Raw genomic sequence first — 23,562 nt, forward strand, 5'->3', positions numbered from 1 at the left:
CTTGTAGCCACTGTATTTATACCGTCAGCTCAGTTCAGTTTCTGATTTATAGTAACTCCCAAGATGTTCACAAAGGGTTATTTAGTGATGTTATTAGATGTTACTTGTTGATAGTTAGATTCTCTCCTGTTGGAAATGGTCATTTTCGAGCACTTGTGTGGCAAGAATATTATCAGTCAGCCCAAGTCTGTTGTATTTGGACATGGACTGCTTCATTATCTAAGGAGTTGCAAATAGCACTGAACATTAGGCTATCACTAGCAGATGTCCCTGCTTATGACCTTATCATGGAGGAAAGATCAATTATGAAACAGCTGAAGATGGTTGCGTCTAGGACACTAACCTAAAGACCTTCTGCAGAGATACTCAACTGACAACCACAACCATCTTCCTTTGTGCAAGTTATGATTCCAACCAGTTAAGAGTTTTCCCCCGATTCCCCCTAATTTTAGTTTTGCTCAAGATCCTTGATGCCATATTTGGTCAAGTGTGGCCTTAATACCAAAGTAGTCACTCTCACTTCCCCTCTGGAGTTCAGCTTTTTTGCCTATATTTGCAACAAGGTTGTAATGAGGCCAGGAGCGGAGTGGCCCTTGCAGAATTCAAAGTGAGCATTCGTATGAAGGTTATTTCTGAGCAGATGTCGCTTCATAACACTGTTGATGACCCCTTCGGTCATTTTACTGATGACTGAGGGTATATCGACGGGGCAGTAATTGGCCGAGTTGCATATTTTCTGCTTTATGTGAGCGCGACTTATACACAATTTTCTACATTTTCAGCTAAATGCATGTGCTCTGGCTGTACAGCTTGGCTAGTGGTAAGGCCCTATGCAGACACTACTCTCTTCAAAGCACAAATACATATCTTAGGATAGAGCTAACTGTCCCTTTATTCTACCTGAAGAAAAATGGATGAATCAATCTGTCCATGAACTTACCCACATAGAATTGTATTAAATGCGAACATGAACAAATAATTTGCACCACCTTCACCAGAGTTTGAACATGTCCACCAAATTGTCAGGGTTTCAACAGTGACAAATAGATAACTTTAGAAATATGACCTCCTATTGCAAACATACCAGAAAAACAAACACAGATGCATAGGCACAAAGTGACTTAATGGTATAATTTAGTTAATTGCTATAATTAAAGGAAGACCTTCTACATAATTATAATGTTCTGAAAGCAAACCTTCTTCATCTTGTCCTCTTTTCTTTCTAGCTCACAGATTACATGATGAAAATGGTCGACAGTTTTGTTTCAGCTTAATTTCAGATTAATGTAGGCTTTGCTTTTCATAGAAAATGAATTATGCTTTTACCTTGGACCAAATCGGCAATATTGTTAATTTGTCCATTGATCTGGTTGGCACGGTCACTGATTTTAGCTGTCTCCTTATCAAACAGCTGTGCATTCGATATGGTTATGTTTTCCTAAAATGATAAAATTAAGTAAAAGACTATTGTGCAAATATAAATTTCATCAAATTTTATTAATTAGAAAGCCCAGATTTACAACATCATACCAAGTTGTAGATAGGGGTTGGCAATATGAATTATCAAATGATGAACATTTCTTCTGCGATATCCGTTTTCCAAAATGAGGACTTTCAAACAAGAGAACATACAAACTTTATCTGAAATTTAGATGCTAATTTTAAATGCAAGTCACTCACTCACTTGTTTTGATAGTGACTGCTCATGGCCAGTTATCTATCTGGAAAACATTGGTTTGGATGTTTTGTTGGGCAATTAACGTGCATTTTCACTGTTGAGTAAGACAATTATGGCCCCTGCTACTGACAGGACGAATTCTTAACAGTGCGCACAACAGTGTACTTAACTAGCTAGCACATCTTAAAGGCAGGCTGACCCTCTTGAAGGAGAATTGCAATGTTTATAGGGAAACTATTGGTGACTGTCTGTAAAGCAAGTGGCTGAAAGGAGAAATACCACCAGCAGTCAAGATACAGAGACCTGAGGTTCCTCAAAGGTGTATTGGAGACTTTACTCCAGGAAGTTGACAGCAGTAGAGAGTCATCTGGGCAAGAATGTTCTGCTGAGATGGGAATGGGAGTAACTGCTCTAGAAGGCCAGTTTCCAAAGTCTGGCCCCAAGGACCTGATAGCAGTTCCAGAGTAGGTTCAATGAATTCATGGAGGTGAGTATAGCTTCTTGCCAATTGCATCACAGGTCCTCAGTCACTTACTGATCAGTAGTTCCAAAAACTCAAGTCAAAAGTTCAGATGCTTTACCTTACTCTCTCACACCTACCAATATTGCCATTGCCAAACCTACTTTACATAGCTCCAGTTATTGAGCTACGGCAAGTACATCGCCAAAACACAAGACAGCAGAATCACTAACATTGTTTCCTCTTCCATGGATAAGTTGACTCATGACAGCAGGGAACAGAGTTGAAGAGGATGGGGCAGAGGCACCCAGTTTCACTGGACAGGAGTGCATTTGACATTATGAAAGACTGTGACAAAGGAACAAGGAGGAAATTCCTCACAGGGTATTGCTGCTGCATGCAGGCTCTGTGTAAAGATGGTGGTGAGAGCTGAGCATGAGCTGAAGTTTAGGCAGGGAGCCAGTGTTGGTGGAAGAGAAGACTGAACCATCAGAAAATGGGCAAGGGTTCAGGCACATCAAATCAAAGCAACATCGGATGAATTGAGAAGCAGAGACTTTGAGAATTGATATATGAAATCCCTCTGGACTGGAGACCTGAATGTTAAGGCAACCTTTGTGACTCTCAGTGATTACTGACATCTGTCAAATCCATGGCATTTGCTGTGGTCATATGTGTGTAGGGTATTGTGCTTAACCACAGTTTACCGATTAATTTATGTTTACCTCATCTTGATTTTGGATGTTAGAGTGTAAGATATGTTTTATGTAAATTAATATTTGCCTCATACTAATTTTGGATGTGAGAGCATATGATATTTTTCAGTTGTGAGTGAATAGCATAGGATGATCACCAGACTCGCATGGTCCAAGTTCATACAGAACTTCAATTTTCACCTAGATTATAAAAATTTGAGGAAAACAAACTCAGCCTATTTTGCAAAATTCAATATAAGATGCAAGCCCACATGCAACTTCCTGCTTTAACACAGGAATCTGTTAGAAATTATTCTGATAAAGGCTACAAATATACATGGCTGTGTATGAAATATGACTTTGAATAATGTAAATTTTATTGTACTGACGCTTGGAACACAAATATTTATTGATTAACATAACTTTGTATAAATTAAATTTAATTCCACTGATGCTAGGAATACAACTATTTACAGATTATGTGGATTGAAATAATAAATATTTGGACATTCCTTTTTTGGAAACAAATTATCATGCAATTGTTTGGAAGTGCAAAGTCAAAGGTTAAAGGAAACCATGTTCTATTAGAAGTTTCCAAAATAGCAAGTGACTTTGGAAAACATAACTGTTGAGCAAACAGACCCTAAACACCTGAATGGATCTACTCTGCCAATTACAGAGCAACAGCTTCTGAGAGATGGCAGCTTTTTGCAATACATACCTGGAAGCAGTGGATGGTTACTAGAGAGGTTTGCAAGGATGGTAGCACATTCTCCCTTAGTTTATAAGAGTAAGAGGCTGGAATTGAAGTCTATGTCGCTCAGGAAATTATGTTGAAGAAACCTCAAAAAATTTCAAATAGTCAGAATTCCTAACTGTTTTTCATCTGAATTTGCAATCTGGTCTGTGACTATCAGTAAAGGTGGACTCATTAACAAGAAACTAAAGAAACTGAGAAAGTTATCTCATTCTACTCTTTTATTTTGGACTCTTGACTTTAATGTTTTTGCTATTTTTCCCACTCATAATTGCCCTGCAGAGCTCTGTGCATGCCTTGTCCTATTCATGTATGAATATGTGTGCATTTATGATTAAGGAGGATACAGTTTAAGTCACATAGTAGCTTAGTTATAAATCAGTTTATCATTTGTTTGAAGAAAAGGTTCACCTGTAATAAACATATTATCTTTGAAGTTATTGAAAAGCCTGGTGAGTGTCTCTTTTCCTTTAGTACACAGTAGTAAAAAAAGAAAATTAAGTTGACCATTTTTGGTGATTGAATTAAACATTTACACGTTTGGATGACCTGGTGAATTAGTTAGGTTTAATTTCCAGCACACTTCTCCCGCCTGAGTAAGATTGAGTAACATTAGTGAAATCTAATTTATAAACTTAACAAGACATGTTATTTTTTACACCAAAATAAATTTTCTTTAAGTTAAATCAAAAGTATGCACCTTCTCAGACAGCATGTTGAGATCAGCAATAAGGTCCACCATAGCTGCTTCAATGTCTTCTGTCTGAAGTTTCTTTGATTCTGACTGTGATAACATGTCTGCAATCTGCATCTGTATTGTACAAAATAATTTGTGATAAATTAGTATGAAGCTCTAATCATTGGAACCTCAACTTTAATCACAACTTTTTTTTATTTTGGTCACTGCTCTGATGAAACAAGTGCATTAAGAGTTTTCAACAGTGTGGCCACTAAGAATTTCAGGACTGCAGTGTGTCTGGAATTTTTTAATCAACCTGTTCAGAGATGTTATTCTCGAGCAGATGGAACTTGAATGCAGTCATCTTGGCCCAGAAGTAGGGACACTACTATTATGTCACAGGAGCCCTTATAGTGTGTTTGAACCCTATCCTTTAACCAATCATAGCTGGTGTTGGATGCTTCTGGAGTACAAAACTAACCTCCAAACTGAAAAAGCAGTAAAAAGTAAAGAAATGAAATTCCCTGCTATAACATAGAAATCTTTTGTAATGTTTTTGAAAAGAGTTAGACCCAAGTCAATGATTGGGTAAACTCAGTCAAAGTGATGTAGCCTGTATGTTCAGACCCAGAAGTTGGATAAGGACTCACATGTGCTCATCAAGAGGTTGTACAAGTTGTCTCAGATGGGAGTCTGGTCATGTCTACTCACACAATGCATCCCTCTTCTCAGTAATAGGAACCAAGCACTGGAGCTTCCAGTAGCATGAAACAACTAAGCATTTGTGGTAGCATGTGAGATTAGTGTCTGCCTGCTTTATACAAATGACAGCTTCTTATTGACCACAACTTTCGTTAGGTCAGTGCAGGAGTCTACGAGAAAGGACATTGTTTACTAACTTTTGGAAGCAAATTTTATCACAGATTCAGAAAAATATACATCTAGCAGGAAACTGAGGAGCAAATATGTACAGAGATTTCATATGCATATATAAATAGTAGGGCTGTAATAGTAAGGGATTTTAACTTTTCAAACATAGACGAGGACTGCCAGCCAATGGTTTGGATGGAGAGAAATTTGTTAAATTTGTTCAAAACAAATTATTTATCAATATGTCGACATACCGACTAGAAAAGGAACAAAACTTGATCTTCTCTTGGGAATTAATTCAGGGCAAGTCATAGGGTCACAGAGCCCTACAGCACAGTGACAGGCTGTTTGGATCAAACTGGTCCATGTCAACCAAAATGTCTGTCCACTCTAACCCCATTTCCCTGCACTTGGCCTATAGCCTTCTAATCCTTTCCTATCCATGTATTTGTCCAAATGCCTTTTAAATGTTGTTAATGTACCTGCCTCAATCACTTCCACTGGAAGTTCATTCCATATGCGTACCACCTGCTGTGTAAAAAGTTGCCCCTTAGCTTCCCTTTTCTTTCCCCTCTAATCTTAAACTGATGCCCTCTAGTCCTCAATTCCCCAACTCTGGGGAAAAGACTGAGTGAATTCACCCTATCCATGCCTCTCATGATCTGATACACCTCTACAAGGTCCCCCCTCAGTCACCTATGCTCTAAAGAAAAACATTCTAGCTTGTCTAACATCTCCCTATAACTCAAACCGTTGAGTCTAGAAAACATTCTTGTTCTGCATTCTTTCCAATTTACTAACATCCTTTCTATAACAAGTAGATCAAAACTGAACACAATATTCCAAGTGTGGCCTCATCAACATCCTGTATAACTGCAACATAACTTCCCAACTTCTATACTCAATGCCTTGACTGATGAAGGCCACTGTGCCAAAACCGCCTTCACTGCCCTGTCTACCTGTGACTCCACTTTCAGAGAACTGTGAACCTTAACTCCAAGATTTCTCTGTTCCACTACACCCCTTAAGACTCTATCATTAACCATGAAAATCTTACCTTGATTTGTCTTTCCAAAATCAAGACCTCACTCTTATCTATATTAAACTCCATTTGCTATTTCACCGCCCACTTACCCAGCTGATCAAGATCCTGCTGCAATTTCTTGATAATCGTCCTCACTCTCCATGATACCACTGATTTTAGCATCATCTGCAAACTTACTAAAATGACTGAAGTGTCAGTGGGGGATTACTTTGGGACCAGTGATATTAAGTCTATTAGTTGCAAAATAGTTCTGGAAAAGGATAGGCTTAGTATAAAAGTTAAATTTCTGAATTGGAGAAAGGCAAGTTTTGACAGCATGAGACAAGAACTTTCAAATGTAGATTGGGGTAGTCTGTTCGTAGGTACAGTACAACTGGCAAATGGGAGGCTGTCAAAAGTGAGATAACAAGAGGTCAGAGGTATTATGTTCCTGTTAGTGTAAAGGGTAAGGCTCATCAGAGTAGGTAGCAATGGATGAATAAAGACAGTGAGGCTCTGGTCAAAAATAAAATGTCATATGTAGGTATAGTCAATTGAGATGAAGTGAATCTCTTGAAAAATATAAGGAGCATAGGAGCATTCTTAAGAGGGAAATCAGGAGGGTTAAAGGTGGATACGAGTGTGTCTTGGCAGATAAGGTCAAGGATAATCTAAAGGGATTCTGCAAGTACATTAAGAGCAAAAGGGTAAATAGGGAGAGAATAGGGCTCCTTACAGATCAGCGAGGTTATGTGTGTGTGGAATCACAGGAGATGGGAGAGATACTAAATGAATATTTTGCATCAGTTCTTACTGTGAAGACAGATATGGAAGCTAGGGAACTTGGAGAAATAAACACTGATGTCATGAACACAATCTGCATTACTGAAGAGGAGATGATAGAGGTCTATAAAAGCATACAGGTGAATAAGTCTCCTGGGCCTGATCAAGTGTATCCAACTACATTGTGGGAAGTTAGAGAAGGAATTGAGTGGTCCCTAGCAGACATATTTGTATCATCTATAGTCACAGGTGAGTCATAAACGTATACAGCATGGAAAGGGACCCTTCATTCCAACTCATTCATGCCAACCAGATATCCTAAACAGATGCTGTCCCATGTGTCAGCATTTTGCCAATATCCCTCCAAACCCTTTCAATCCATGTACCCATCTTCTGGCAGCTCGTTCCATACAAATACCACTCTGTGTGAAAATGTTGTCTGTCAGGTCCTTTTCAAATCTGTCCCTCTCACCTTAAATCCACATCCTCTAGTTGTGCACTCCCCTACCTTGCAAAAAAAGACCTTTGTCTATGCACCCTATACATAGTGTGGAAACTGGCCCTTCAGCCTGACAAGTCCACACATTTCCTCTGAAGAGTAACCCACCCAGACCCATTCCCCTACACTATATTTACCCCAGCCAATCCACCTAACCTGCACATTTTGTACCGTGGGAGGAAACCAGAGCACCTGGAGGAAACCCACACAGATGCAGGGAGAACATGCAAACTTCACACAGACAGTCGCCCGAAGTTGGAATCGAACCTGGATTCCTGATTCCTGTGAGGGAAGCAGTGCTAACCGCTGAGCCACCATGCTGCTCATGATTTGGTAAACCTCTGTACGGTCACCCTTCAGCCTCCAACACTGGAGGGAAAAAAAGCTGCAGCTTATTCAGCTCAAGCCCTCCAATTCTGGCAACATCCTTATCAATTTTTTCTGAACCCTTTCAATTTTCACAAGGTGCTGGAGGATTGGATGGAGGTTAATGTTGTGCCTTTTTTAAAGAAAGGCTGTAAGGAGAAGGTTGTTAGAGGAGATTCTGAGAAATAGGATTTACATGCATTTGGGAGAGGCAAGGACTGATTAGGAATAGTCAACATGGTTTTGTGCATGGGAAAGCATATCTCACTAACTTGATTAAGTTTTTTGGAGGACTTTCCAAAAAGATTAATGAGGGCAGAGCAGTAATCATTGCCTATGGACTTTAGTAAAGCCTTTGACAAGGTTCATCATGATAGACTGATAAACAACGTTAGATCACATGGAGTTCAGGGAGAGCTTGCCAGTTGGATATCAAATTGGCTTGATGGTAGGAGACGGGGGGGTGGAAAGTTGCTTTTCGAACTGGAAACCTGTGACCAGTGGTGAGGTACAGGGATTGGCATTGGGTCAACTGCTGTTTGCCATTTATTTAAATGATTTGGATGAGAAATTAAGAAGAATGATTAGTAAGTTTGCAGATGTGGCATTGGGTCAACTGCTGTTTGTCATTTATATAAATGATTTGGATGAGAAAATTAAGAAGAATGATTAGTAAGTTTGCAGATGACACCAAAATTGGTGGCATAGTCAACTTTGATCTCCAGTTTCAACTTTGATCTCCAGCATCTGCAGACCTCACTTTCTCCTAGTCAACAGTCAAGAAGGTTATCTGAGTTTACAAAGGAATCTTGTTCATTTGGGCCATTGGGCTGAGGAGTGGCAGATGGAGTTTAATTTAGATAAATGTGAGGTATTGCATCTTGATAAAGCATACAAGAGCAGGACCTACACAGATAATGGTAGGGCCATGGGTAAAGTTGTCAAACAGAGAGATCTAGGGGTTCAGGTACACAGTTCTTTGAAAGTTCCATCACAGTTAGAAAGGGTGATTAAGAAGGCATTTAGAATGCTTGCCTTCATTGTTCAAACCATTAAGTATAGGACCTTGGAAGTTATGCTAAGGTTGTAGAGGATGTTGTTGAGGCCACTTTTGGAGGACTGTGTAAAGTTCTGGTTGCCCTGGTGTAGGAATGATATTATTAAATTGGAGAGATTTACCAGGTTGTTGCTGGGACTAAAGGATTTGTGTTATAAGGAGAGGCAAGATAGGGACTTTTGTCACTGAAGCATCAGGAGGTTGAGGGGTAACCTTATAGAGGTTTATAAAATCATGAGGGGCAAAGAAAAGGTGAAAAGCAATGGTCTTTTCCCTACAGTAGCAGAGTTCAAAACTAGGGGTCATAGTTTTAAGGTGAGAGGAGAAAGATTTATGAGGAATCTGAAGGGCAACTTTTTTCACACAGAGGTTGGTTCGTGTGTGGAATGAACTGCCAGAGAAAGAGGTAGATGTAGGCACAGTGAAAACATTTGAAAGACATTTGGACAGCTATGTGAATAGGAAAGATTTAGGAGGATAAGGGTCAAGTGGAAGTCATTTAGTTTGAGAAACCTGGTTGGCATGAATGAGTTGGACTGAAATGTCTTTGCATGCTGTATGACTCTTTGACTCTATAACAATAGATCTGATGCGCTAACATTCAGAATTGAGAAAAGTATTATCATATAAATCAATTAATTCTGGAATACGGAAATGTATTGCGTTTGATGAGTGACTTGTAATAATAAACAAAATGCACAAGTTTGCTTATTTTCACAAAGCAGCTTAATTATAGGATAAAGAGCCAGTTAGCTCATCTGGCTAGAGTGTGATCCTTCATGACATGAAAGACATAGATTCAGTTCGTTGATCAGCAGAAGTGGTTCTTGTCACCTGTCTCCTCTCCTTATCCCAGGGTATACGATGGCATGGAGAGCCACAATTAACAGCTCTTGAATAAGAAGGATACTACCCTGAATGAGAGAATTACATTGCATGCACTGTACATTACACCATTAGCCTTGTGCCCTTTTCTGTCTCAATTTGCCTTTTTCAGCATAATTTGTCCAAAGTTATCTTCTAAGTCTTGACAAAACCTATCTGTTAGACAAATGTTAACGTTTTAGGACATTGAATGTGGCATAAATTTAAAGTTGACTTTACAGCCCCTCATTTAGCAGCAGTAAAATATGTAATAAGGGGAAGAAATATAAAATCAATGAATAAGTATCAATCACAGTTCTAGCCCTATTTGATTTTCATTGTTGGCACTTACGTTGAAGTGAATCGCTGTGATATTGAATTCCTGCAAGCGGTTATTAATGGCATCTCCAGTAATAACATTTAGAACACTCAACCTTGCTTCTCCTAGTGATGCTCCTGATAATTTTAGGTCTTCAATTAAGTCCCAGACACACTTGTCACATCCTGTTGAGATAATAGAGAAATATAGAATTAGAGGCAAGCATGATAAAATGTTATCAGAAACAACACAAGATCTTTTCAGCTTGTCTCTCAATGGTAATGTTGCTGTAGGTCAAAGGGAGCATAAGCCATACAATCAGCTATACATTGTTGCCCATTACCAAACCATTCTCTTTTTGAATAAGGCAGTCTTACTACATGCAAGGGAATCCAACCATTTGTTCAATTGTTCTGCAAGAGATATGGAAAATATACAACAAATCAGTGAATCAAACATCACCATGTATTATTTTCCAGGAATATTCATTACGCAGTTATGCGGACTAGGACTTTTCAATGTTCATTCTCCACTCCAATTTAAATTAGCTCCAGTTTGCTCAGCTGACAAGATGTTTAAAAGTAGGCATGGAACCGCTTTGAGGAGAATTCTCACCCTCTCCCAATTGAAGCCCTTAATTCTTTGTTGCTCAACAGTTTCTGATTGTTCATTCTCATGTTTACAGCTGGCAGATGGCATTCAGTCACCAGTATGGGTGGGGGAAGGCCTGGCAGACCACTTCAGGCCTGAAACGTTTGTTGGCTGCCTGCATCACTGACCCTCTTTCGAGATCTGGCAACACCTTCCACTCATCCCTTTAGCTGCTCCCTCCCACCTGGCTGTGCCATGGCAACCCCAAACCCATCAGTGCCATACCCACCTGATATCTCTTTTTCTGTCTCCACCATGACCCCCATACCAATCTGGTTCTGATGGCTCTAGTATTTAGAATAGTTAGATTGCTTGTTGTCCCTGCAATGAACCCTGCTTTTGGTGGCAATACTGAGACTCTAGAACTATCAGCTGGACAGATTGCCCAGCATCACCTTGAAGCAGAACTTGCCAAGGGAAGAACAGCATGTAGGGAGGGTTGTGTCGAGGCCATGTTTTTGAATGAGTAATCCAGAGAACCTGATTAGGGCTGTGAGGAGCTAGGTTCAAATCCCATTAGGTCAGCATGTGGAATTGAAATTCAGTTAATAAAATCTGGTATTGACAACTGATCCTATTAACGGTGGGCTGGATTACACACGCTCCAGTCAGATATGATTTACACAGTTGGGAGCTGAATATATCTACTCCCTAGCTGACTGACACAATATGGAAGGATAGGGAAGGTGCTGAAACCAGCAGCCTGCCTGCTACACTTAAATAAATCAATAAAGTCAAACAATATTGTTGAAGCTCAATTTGACTCCAATTTCATGCAAACGTGTCGGATTTCAAGAGTGCAATAATAAACAGGGAGGTGCTACCAATCAAAGTGGGGGAAGTATAACAGGGCATCCTGGAGAAGATAGTACTCTTTCCCCTCCCCCCCCAACCACCTTCCTTCCTTCTTCTCGATAAACTGACCTCTCCAATGCACAAACTCCCTCTTTCCAAGATACTTGAACCCTTCCAGCCCAGTGCCCCTGATCAAGCTGGCTCCAGGAATCCACTTGGGGCTTCTGGTTTCCCAGGTTGCAGTTCTACTGCACTACTGAACTCTTACACTGCTGGAGCAACTAGCTAATCAAATTGACTGGTGGCTCCAAACGATGGCACCTCCTGTCACTGAGATGTGGAATCCACTCTGCACCAATATAGTCTGCTTGCTGTGCTTTATGGCTGAGGGTCAGACTTCTTATCAGTCTGTCAGAAAGCCTCCAATCTACCTTCTGTTTAAGTCCTTCATGATTGGTGCTTCAGTTCTATAGGTACCAAGTTGCTGTAATTCACTCGCTAAGGAGTCACACTATTGTATTTCAGATTGACCCTGTCTCAGAAGCAAGGATTTCATAGAGTCACAGAGATGTACAGCACAGAAAAAGACCCTTCGGGCCAACTCATCCATGCCGATCAGATATCCCAACCCAATCTAGTCCCACTTGCCAGCACTTGGCCCATATCCCTCCAACCCCTTCCTATTCATATACCCATGCAGATGCCTTTTAAATGTTGCAATTGTACCAGCTTCCACCATTTCCTCTGGCAGCTCATTCCACAAACATAGCACTCTCTGTGTGAAAAAGTTGCCCCTTAGGTCCCTTTTATACCTCTCCCCTCTCACCCTAAACCTATACCCTCTAGTTCTGGACTCCCTCACTCCAGGGAAAATACTTTGTCTATTTATCCTATCCTTGCCCCTCATGATTTCCATATAGTATGGATACAGGCCCTTCGGCCCAACACGTCCACACCGACCCTCTGAAGAGTAACCCACCCAGACATGTCATGTGAGGTCCTATCTTTACATAATAAAATATGCTAGATACCACAGGTTAGTTGCACTGACTGGAGTTATAGGTTGTCACATTTAGTTGCATGAAGGTACTTACTGACAACGGAGCAGTCAGTTGGGGATTCGGTAGGTGCTGACAGACATTCTCCTGTCTCACTGTCACACTGCCCTTCACAATTGCACCCTAAAGACAAAAGGGATAAGTGAACTTCTGAAATTCCAAATCAGGGATTATGGAGTTTACCAGTTTGCTTTAGAAAAAAACATGCATCATCTTTATTAAATAATGGAGTCCAGGGCCTCTTCTTGTCTGAGCTAGCAATAATGGTTACAATTATTTGGTACCTTATCAGATCAAGGTGCCTCGAAGTGCTCCACAGAAGATGGATTATTTTTGAACTAGTAACAGGGTGATCGCTTTAAATTATTTTGTTTCTCTTTTTTTTGACTTTGTTCTGATGTTTTATTTGTTGATTGCTATTGTTAGTAATGCTTTTGCCTTTCAGATAAATTTACTGTATTAAACTTACTCTGGCACCCATTTCGTCCATAGTTCCAGAACCCATACAGACACCGGTCACAGCGCTTTCCTGTGACTCCAGGAAGGCACCTACACCGTCCACTCAAAGGGTCACAGTATTCATCCTTAGAAGCCAGAGCACATTCACATCTCAAACATCCAGAACAACTGCTGTATCCATGATAACCAATCTGTAAAGAAGGAAGACAATCAAAAAAATTAAAAAATAATAAAATGGTCACTGTACCTTGTAATTAATTATGAGATGGATTTTATATTAAGAACAGATTAGTAGTAATCTTGTGCAGGAAATGTCTTGATTCATTCATTTTCTAATTTATAAAGCAAAAAGACACTGGGGACAATAGTGGTTGAGGCCCAAAAATGGGTGGGTTCAATTGAAGCCCTTAATTATTCTCTGCTTGTCATTCCAATACTGACAGCATAGAAGCTCTGTATTGCCTGTCCATTCACATGGTTGAAGGAGACAACACATCTGAATACTGGGTCTAAAATTATTAGAAACTGACAACTATTTAAACAAGCCTGCACCTACTGAGGAGGTGGTGTTTGAGGAAGAGCTGGTATCCATTGGAATTCATTACAGGTGTAACTTTGACTTGAGTAATACACAGGAATTGCACAACATCTACAGAATGTGTGCCGAGTCCCTCAGTGCCACTCTGGAGGGCTACGTGCTAGATGGCAACAGGAAGAAAAAAATTCTTCCATGCCCATGAGACCAGGAGATTCTAGTCAAACTTTAAGAATAGTTGTACAGGTCAATACCAGTGAAGTTTAATGCTCTCACATGAGTAGTCAGTGTAACAAATTCATTCCCAAGAATTCCATCAACTGCAAAGGTAGCCTCACACATTGCTCACTACATCATATCCTCATCTTTCTGACATGTACCAGTAGCCTCCATCCATCAGGTTTCATTTTTAATTTCACTACACACTTAACATACTTACAAGCCTCACACCCATAACTCAGAGCCTGCACACACTTGCAGTCATTAAACTGTGAGAGCAGCATTAGTCAAACATAATGCATCACACTGATGGACACATTTCCCTCTCCCTTCTCTACCAACGCAATACAAAATTAAAAGCAGCAGCAACTTATTGCTTTGGGCAAGGACATGCTAATCTAAAAACAAGGATCAAAAGTAGGTTACTCAGCCATTCAAGTCTGCTACACCTTTCAATAAGATTATAGCTGATCTGATATCAACTTCAATTTTACATTCCAGCATATCCCCGATATATCTTCCATTCTCTCGGGAACCAAAAATCTATTCATCTCTGCCTTAGAAATATTTAAAGATTCTGCATCCACTTCCAACTGAGAATGGGTATTCTCAGTTCTCAGCCCTGGGGAAAAATGTTTCCTCATCTCTGTCTGAAATGGACACCCTCTTATTTTTAAACTCTGACCCCTTGCTCTAGAACAGACAGCTGCATGTTTTCACCACAATGGAGGCAAACTGACTGCCATTACTGAACCATTGTGACTGAGGCTGTGACCAGCAACAGGGCTTAAAGAATCAAAAAGAGTCATATGTTCACATCACATACACCTTCTTGCATCTTGATTCCTACATCATTTCTGCTTATCCCCAAACTATACATGCAGCTCTTGTCTTTCCCTTAGGGTGGGGGGATTTCAATACTAGGGAACATATTTTTAAGGTCTGAGGAGAAAGATTTAAAAATGATATGGGGCAATCTTTACATGGAGAGTGGTTTGTGTGTGGAATGAACTTCCTGAGGAAGTGTTAGAGGTGGTTACAATATTTAAAAGACACTAGATAAGTACATGAATAGGAAAGGTTTGGAAGAATATTGGTCAGGAGCAGGCAGGTGGAACTAGTTTAGTTGGGATTATGTTTGGCATGGACTGGTTGGACCAAAGGGTCTGTTTCCGTGCTGTATGACTCTACAACTCTTTCCACAAGTGTACCTCTTGCCTCTTCTTCCAAAACCATCATCTGCCCAGGCAGTGATGCAGGGATATGAAGTGGAAGAGGAAGAAGAGCTTGAAGGTGATACACCATTCATTCGTCTGCTATTCACAGTAACCAGTTCAGATACTGGCACTATGCATACTTCAGAGGGTAACACCAGGACAGGGTTGGACATGATATGTCATCCAGATATCATTGTCATATAAAGAAATGGGAGGAAATGGCAGTATACATGACAAGCAGCCAGAACACAAAGGTAGTGCATTAGGTTTACTATAGTGGATGCAGATGAAGACTCCAACGAGGCAGCATGTAGGAAGAGACTACTAGGAAGACACAATGAAATATGCAATGCAGGTCATTCTGTTTCGTCAACACGAATTCGCTGTAATGTGATTGATGAAATCGGGACACTGTTTCTAATGTGCAAACTTTTAGAATGTGTATTGGTGATTACATTGTCAACGATTTAAGCACTGTTTCTAAAGGGTGATTTTTCTATAACACGAGGTTGCACAAGAATGCAACCATCATGCTATAGAAGAACTGACTGTGCTTTAGCAAACTGTCAGAGAGGTTGCAGTCACTGTCAATGGCAATGGAGTTATCTGGCATTAAGTTGGCACAGGATTTAGTAAAGAATGTAGAGCTCATCGAACCCAGCATGGAAGGAATTGCCAGTCCAAGAGAACACTTGTGATTTGGCACCTGATGACCAACACCTCAGTTTCCAACACAATGAAAGAGAACTCAAAATCTGAGAGATACAAAGATGTCAGTATTGCATCGGTACTGGAGAAGGATGGCAATATGTGCAGCTGATTCTGAGACATAAACTTCAGTTCAACAGCCATGATGTATTCATGACCCATAGCCTTTTCAGTATTCACTATCTATAATAGCCATTTTCCATGGACTGAATTGAAATTGTTGAAAATTAACATTTATGTTGTTAGAGATGTCAGGAGGATCTTTCATGTGGTAGTAAGATGACATTAAGAGGCCTTAATTTAAATGTTTTCATTGTAAAATTATGTTTTTTTTTCAAAACTGGCTAAGCTATGATGTTTTAAAATAGTGAGGCTGCAACATGTGGTCAATACAACATCTGTGAGGCTGACGCAGGGGATATCCAGGGGGCTAGCCCAACAGTATTTCTGACTGCATACCTCCTCACTCTTTCTTTCATTTTAAATGTTATAACTGCTGACGTCATAAAAACTCAGCTTGTTGCCATCCAGGCTCAGACTGCTGCCATCATGGCTACCAAGGCTCAAAGAGACTTTCAGGATTTCACAGCAGGGCATTATTCTATCCTCTCACCAATTACAAGGACTGCTGAGTCACCATCCAGGATAAGGAACAATGCCTCCATGTTGTCTATCCTCATGGACAAAATTCTAAGCTTTTGTTGGCACAGTGTATATTGCAAATGATTAACACAGCAGTCACTGTGCACCAATGGTGGAGAGACTGAGTGTGTAAGCTGGTGGATAGGGAATCAAATCAAATGGATTGCTTTGCCTTGAATAGTATTGAAATTCTTGTGCATTGTTGGAACTGTGCTCATCCAATAAAATGGGGAGTATTCTCTCGTACTGTTGGCTTGTGCCTTTCAAATGATGTACAGACTTTGGGGAGTTAGGAGGAGAATTTTCTTGCCAGGATAGAAGATTAGCAGTGGGTAAAGACTGTACCTTTTTATTTTTCTGTATTTTTCTTGGGGACTGAAATGGAAAAAGAACTGTATTAAAGACAAAGGACTGTGGAAGGGATTACTTGCATTCATTGTAAGTGTTGTTTACATTGCTGTTTGTTCAAGCAATAGGAAGAGGTTACTGCAGGTGAGTTGGAACCAGGGGTTGTGTACAAAGGGAAATACAACTGGCAACAATTAGCTGATTGGTCTGTGGAATAGTGACTAGTTATTGATGATTAAGTCTTTTTGCTTGCCAATAACAATGTGATTGTCTCCCAGATAACTGATCAGCTTGGAAGTGTGAATGATAGGGTTAGATGCTTTTGAAACACCAGAAAGGGAGATACTTTCTTTTTCTCTGCAGTAGCAAATACCCAATGTCTGGTGAAAGCCAATTTATTTTCCCTCACCAGTTGCCGCAAGATGCAGCTTTTAACCAACAGTCAGAGACTTTACAAACTGTGAACCAGTCACTCTGTGTCTCCTGTAAGGAAGTAAAAAGCACCTGAAGTAAAGCGAGACCGACAAACAGCAAGTCCTGAAAAGTGAAAGGATTATCTCAGCAAATCCTGTGGACAATGGGAATATTGGCTTGCCTTCCCAGTTTTTCCCTCCAGCCAAAACACCAATCTGCATGTTTATAGGAGGAGGTTTTACAGAGTGTTAACTAATTGCAGTTATATTGAGAAAATGAGCATTGCAGATGCTGGAGATCAGAGTCAAAGAGTATGGTGCTGGAAAAGCACAGCCGGTCAGGCAGCATCCAAGGAGCAGGAGAGTTGACGTTTCAAGCACAAGCTCTTCATCAGGAATGTTATATGTCAGCAGTTCATACTTGTGCATCTGCAGCTACACACTATTTATGTGGAATAAATAATAATTTCTGCTATCACAAAAACCTGGGTTTAGAAAGACAGGTAAGTCAGGGAACCTTGTGTACTTTAAAATCTTCAAAAATCTTTAACTGTTGTAATGCCTACATGAATAATTGGGCTTGATTTCAAGTGCTACCAGGGCTACCACACTGAGGCATACAAATGCTAATGCCATTGAATGTCAAGCAGAGATCCTAAATTCTGTCTTGTTGAAGCTGGTCATTGTCTGACACTTGTGTAGCACAAATGCTATTTTACACTTATCAGCCCAAACCTAAATGTTGCCAGTTTTTAATCTAAAACTTTGTAAAGGGCATTGAACATGGTGCAATCATCAGAGACCATCTCCATTCCTGCTCTTTGCTGGAGGGAAAACAATGTGTTGTGAAACTTGAAAGGGTTCAGAAAAGATTTACAAGGATGTTTCCAGGGTTAACGGATTGAGCTATAGAGTCAAGAGTGTGGTGCTGGAAAAGAACAGCAGGTCAGACAGCATTCGAGGAACAGGAGAATCGAAGTTTCGGGCAAACGCCCTTCATCAGGAATGATGAAGGGCTTTTGCCCGAAACATTGATTCTCCTGCTCCTCGGATCCTGCCTGACCTGCTGAACTTTTCCGGCACCACACTCTTGACTCTAATCTTCAGCATCTGCAGTACTCACTTTCACCTAGTTTGAGCTACAGGGAGAAGCTGAATAGGTTGGGGTTATTTTCCCTGGAGCATCAGAGGCTGAAGGGTGACCTTATAGAAGTTTGTATAAAATCATGAAGTGCATGGATAGGGTGAATATCCAAGCTCTTTTTCCCAGGATAGAGGAGTCCAAAACTAAAGGACATAGGTTTAAAGTGAGATGGAAAATATTTTAAAATGACCTAGAGGAGAACCTTTTCAAGCAGAGGCTGGTGTGTGTACAGAATGAGCTGCCAGAGGTGGTACAATTACAACATTTAAAAGGCACCTGCACAGGTATATGATTAGGAAGGGTTGAGAGAGATATGGACCAAATGCTGGTAAATGGGATTAGATCAGTTAGGATATCTGGTTGGACTGAAGTGTCTGTTTCCATGTTGTACAGCTCTATGGCTGAATAATTGATGAAGCAGTTGAATATAGTTGTACCTACAACTGTGTCCTGGTGAACACCTGTAGCATGAACAGGCACAAACACCTGTGAAATACTTCTTTTGTGCTCAATCTAACTCTTTTCCCTTTTCCTCCTGATTCACACTGATATTTCTCCGAATTTCCATTGAGTTCAATTTTGCTTAAGTTCCTTGATGTCACACTTGGTCAAAAACTACTTTGATGTCAAAGGTTATCACTCCCAACTCATCTTTGGAATTCAGCTCTTTATTTTCCTTGTTTAGACCAAGGCTTTAATGAGGTCTAGAACCGAGTGGTGCTAATATAAACCAAACTGAGCACGTTATTTCTGTGTAAATGCCAGTTGATAGCACAGTCATTGGCATCCTCCGTCACTTTGCTTATGAATGAGTGTGGACTCATGGAGTGCTAACTGTTTTGATTGGACTTTTCCTGCCTTTCTTGGTCAGGAAGTACCTGAAAAATATTCGGCTGCATTGGCCAGATGTCAGTATTGTATCGGTACTGGAGAAGGATGACAACATATGCAGCTGATTCTGACACATAAATCTTCAGTTCAACAGCCATGATGTGTTCATGGCCCATAGCCTTTACAGTATTCACTATCTATAATAGCCATTTTCCATGGACTGAATTGAAATTGTTGAAAATGAACATTTATGTTGTTAGAGATGTCAGGAGGAGCTTTCAGTTGGTAGTAAGATGACATTAAGAGGCCTTAATTTAAATGTTTTCATTGTAAAAATTATGTTTTTTTTTCAAAACTGGCTAAGCTATGATGTTTTAAAATAGTGAGGCTGCAACATGTGGTCAATACAACATCTGTTGGCAATTCTGTGAGGCTGACACAGGGGATATCCAGGGGGCTAGTCCAACTGCATTTCTGACTGCATACCTCCTTACTCTTTCTTTCATTTTAAATGTTATAAAAAGCACCAAATAAACATGATGTCTTTAATGTCAGCAGCCAATTTTGTGAGGAGGAATGTAAATCTGCAGCCCAAGTAACTTTTATAATCACACCATACTGAAATGACCACCCTCCCTCCCTGTACTCCTTCTTGGCTCAATTTATCTTCCCCGCCCTGTAGTCCAGTTTGTATTTGGCATTGATTCTGTGTGCCATGTAATGGGAAATAACTTGTTTTCAATTTACCCAAACATTATTTGATATACCCACCTCACAGCGGTCACAGAAGGCTCCTGATACTCCTGGCTTACAGCGACACTGTCCAGTAGCATGATCACATTCATCTGTGCCACATTTCTGACAGGGACAGTCTTTTAGAAAGCAAACATATCGTTTTATTAATTCCAGAGTTATTTTCAATCTTCATTTGTCAATGCAAAATTGACAAAATTTTGAAAGCTGCACATTCATGAAAAAATAAGCTTCGGTAGTCATCAACAATGGCTCAAAATTTCCTGGATCATTCTAATGCAGAATTCAGATTTATCACAAGTCAAGCATTATACCAGAAAAAAAAATGCCAAAATTTCCTGCAGGATTATTCTGCTTACACGGGTATGTAAACCCAACATAACACATTTAAATAAAATACCACAATGAGGAATAGATTGTAGGCTGCTATCTTCTACTCTGGTGTCTTGCTTTCAGAGTGTCTCCTGCCTTTCTTCCTCCCTATCCCCTTCTCTTATTGTCAGAACTGCTGTGGTCCTTTGAGAAGGCCATTCTAATGGCCTAGTCCTTCTGAGTATGTCCGCATAGTGTCCAGACCCTGAGAAATTTATGTAAACTGAGACTTTTGATTGAGGTTTGTTCCTTCGTTTTCAGGCATAGATCTATGCCAGCGCATAAGTACAGGAAACTCCTTTGTCTTTTCTATGGATCCACATAAACAAACAGCAGAAAGTTTGAAGATGCATTTTGGTCCATAAAGGCTTCATAAAGAATTGAGGCAATTTGCTTGCACCAATGCTTCAGCATAAAATCAGTGTAAATCAGTTAAGCACAACTTACCTTTCATAAAAAGAAGTACAAGAATAATCTTAGGCCATAGCTAAGACAAAACTTTCCATGAAATTTTAGATCATTGTGTTTACCATGATACACATCCAAAATCTGTTTTAGACTATTTAGAAATACTTGCATTTACACAGCGAATCTCATTCTTCTATGATATTCCTAAGCAACAAATAATTAATTAATTTTAATATGTTGGTGAAGCTGCTACGTAGTTGCACTGAAATTTTACACAAAATCCCCAAAGTCAAAAATGAATTCAATTTAACTAGCATTTTTGGTGATGATGGTACAAAGAACACCAGAAAAATTATTTTTCACGTAGTACGATAGGATCTTTCACATCCCACCTGAATCATTCCTAGGCTTTCATTTCATTCAAGTGACAGAAACACCAACAATGGACCACTCTGCAGTACTGCACTGAAGTGTCACTTTAAATGATGGGCTCAATTCTAGGAGTGGGGTTTTAACCCACATTCTTCTGCATCCAGATGAGTCTAATTAAGTTATTTTTCATTCTTTTCTCGGATGTGGGCGGCACGGTGGTACAGTGGTCAGCACTGCTGCCTCACAGCGCCAGAGACCTGGGTTCAATTCCCGCCTCAGGTGACTGACTGTGTGGGGTTTGCACGTTCTCCCCGTGTCTGTATGGGTTTCCTCCGAGTGCTCCGGTTTCCTCCCACAGTCCAAAGATGTGCAGGTCAGGTGAATTGGCCGTGCTAAATTGCCCGTAAGGGGTAAATGTAGGGGTATGGGTGGGTTGCGCTTCGGCGGGTCGGTGTGGACTTGTTGGGCCGAAGGGCCTGTTTCCACACTGTAATGTAATCTAAAATTGCTGGCAATACCAGCATTTTTTGCCGATCCTGAATTATTTAGAAAATGGTAGTGAGCTGCCTTATTGAGTCCTTCTGAGATCTGGAAGGAGATTTAGCAAGTTGAAGCAGTGCATCTTGTAGACAGTACAGATGGCTTCCACTATGCATTATATGAATGGAGTGCTGATCAAATAAGCACTTTCACTTGGATAGTATTCAGCTTCCTGCATGTTGCTGGAGCCTAAGGTTGAGTTTCCTGATTGTGCACTTGCATATTGAGATTTTGCCAGGACTGAGTTGACCTGGCAACAAAAAAGTGGAAAACTGATGGGAGAATGCAGCCTTGACCTTCTGAGGGAGCCCCAACTAAGTTTTATGTCTGTTAGGCAGTTCCTGCAAATTTCAAGGGCCAGCAGTTCTGTGTCAGTCATGGGACTGTAGTTACTGAGGGTGGGTATTGAAACAGAGGCAGTTCTTGCTGCTGATGGACCTTTCTGGGGCCACAGGTAGCTGGATTAGTTGGGCACTAATCCCATCTTTACCCTGGAGCCTGCAAAGAGGCCACCAGGTTTTATCAGGCAGTCCCAGCAGACAGCAGAGAGCCTTCCCTCCATTGTTGGGTGGGATCTCCACCTCTCCCCTGCTGCTGGCGAAATGCCATGGTGCCAGGAAGGTGGTGAATACACCATTCCCTTCCTTCCGTAATTTCTGACAGGCCTCAATCCCCAATTTTCAATCCCTATCTGTTTCTACAGACCTTAAAATCCTGACTTCAGTTTGAAAAACTGCATTATTAGAGTTCCTTCTCCTGTAAAATGAATGTAAAATGAAATGTAAAATGAAAACATTTGTTCAATTTTGTTTCTATTCCTCAGAAAATTTTAGAATGTTCTCAGAACGTTAGACACTTTAGATAAACGCCCACCTGTTTTTCCTCTGTAACTGTCTTACGTATTTGTGCAAATGGACCATTCACTAATGGAATGGAGAGAAGGCTAAAGGGATTTGATTTTTTATCTTGATCAGAGAACACGTGGGAGCATTTTTAGAATTGAGTTCATTGTCACAGCGATCAAACATTGCTGACAACAGTAGAAACTGAATTAAACAAAGAGAATGAAGAAGATGTCTTGACTGAGTATACGTCATTTTCAGAAGTGGCAAATGCTTCAAATATTTCACAGCTAACCTTTACATCAACTCTGCTGTAATTCTTATAATTATATTTCAGAGAAGTTTGATGGTATAGTTCAGATCAAAAAAGGATCATATCATTTTGTGACTAAGTTTCACCAAAAAGACAAGGTTCCCCACAGGAGACTGATTAGCAAGGTTAGATCTCATGGAAGTTGAAACTTTATTGCTGGAACAGCACAGCAGGTCAGGCAGCATCCAGGGAACAGGAGATTCGACGTTTCGGGCACAGGCCCTTCTTCAGGAATGAGCAGAGAGTGTTCAGCAGGAGAAGATAAAAGGTAGGGAGGAGGGACTTGGAGGAGGGGCGTTGGAAATGTGATAGGTGGAAAGAGGTCAAGGTGAGGGTGATAGGTCGGAGTAGGATGGAGGCGGAGAGGTCAAGAAGAAGACTGCAGGCCAGGAAGGCGGTGCCGGGCTGGAAGGATAGTAAGTTTGCAGATGACACTAAAATAGGAGGGTTCCAATGAGGAACATTACCAGAAATTGCAGCAGTACCTTGATCGGCAGCAGAAGTGGGCTGAGAAATAACATGTGGAGTTTAACATAAGTAAGGGTCACGTCTTGCATTTTGGAAAGCCAAATCCAGGTAGGAGTTTAATAATGAATGAGAGGGTCTTAAGGAGTGTAGTGTAACAAAGGAAATTAGAGATCAGGTGCATGGTTGTCTAAAATTTGAGTCACAGATACACAGGACAGTGAAGAAGGTTGTTGGCACACTGGCCTGCATCAGGGCATTGAGGTTAGAAGGTGGGACGTTATGTTGCAGTTGTGCAGGATGTTGGTAAGGTTGCAGTTGGAGTATTGTGTTCAGTTTTGTTCGAGGAGAAAGTGAGGTCTGCAGACGCTGGAGATCAAAGCTGAAACTTTATTGCTGGAACAGCACAGCAGGTCAGGCAGCATC

At 40.5% G+C, this 23,562-nt stretch overlaps 1 protein-coding gene across 1 annotated transcript in view; it reads right to left on the bottom strand.

Moving 5' to 3' along the window:
* lama4 (laminin, alpha 4) overlaps nucleotides 1-23,562 on the bottom strand; it is a 192,789-nt gene that overhangs the window by 118,837 nt on the left and 50,390 nt on the right. Inside the window, exons 6-11 of the mRNA XM_043684602.1 lie at nucleotides 19,843-19,943; nucleotides 13,025-13,205; nucleotides 12,592-12,678; nucleotides 10,085-10,236; nucleotides 4,291-4,401; nucleotides 1,327-1,438 (exon numbers count right to left, since the gene is read on the bottom strand). Of these exons, the coding sequence (XP_043540537.1) occupies nucleotides 1,327-1,438; nucleotides 4,291-4,401; nucleotides 10,085-10,236; nucleotides 12,592-12,678; nucleotides 13,025-13,205; nucleotides 19,843-19,943 (744 nt within the window). The remainder of the gene's footprint in view (nucleotides 1-1,326; nucleotides 1,439-4,290; nucleotides 4,402-10,084; nucleotides 10,237-12,591; nucleotides 12,679-13,024; nucleotides 13,206-19,842; nucleotides 19,944-23,562) is intronic.

The sequence above is a fragment of the Chiloscyllium plagiosum genome, chromosome 3 (genome assembly GCF_004010195.1).
Source record: "Chiloscyllium plagiosum isolate BGI_BamShark_2017 chromosome 3, ASM401019v2, whole genome shotgun sequence".
Taxonomy (NCBI): domain Eukaryota; kingdom Metazoa; phylum Chordata; class Chondrichthyes; order Orectolobiformes; family Hemiscylliidae; genus Chiloscyllium; species Chiloscyllium plagiosum.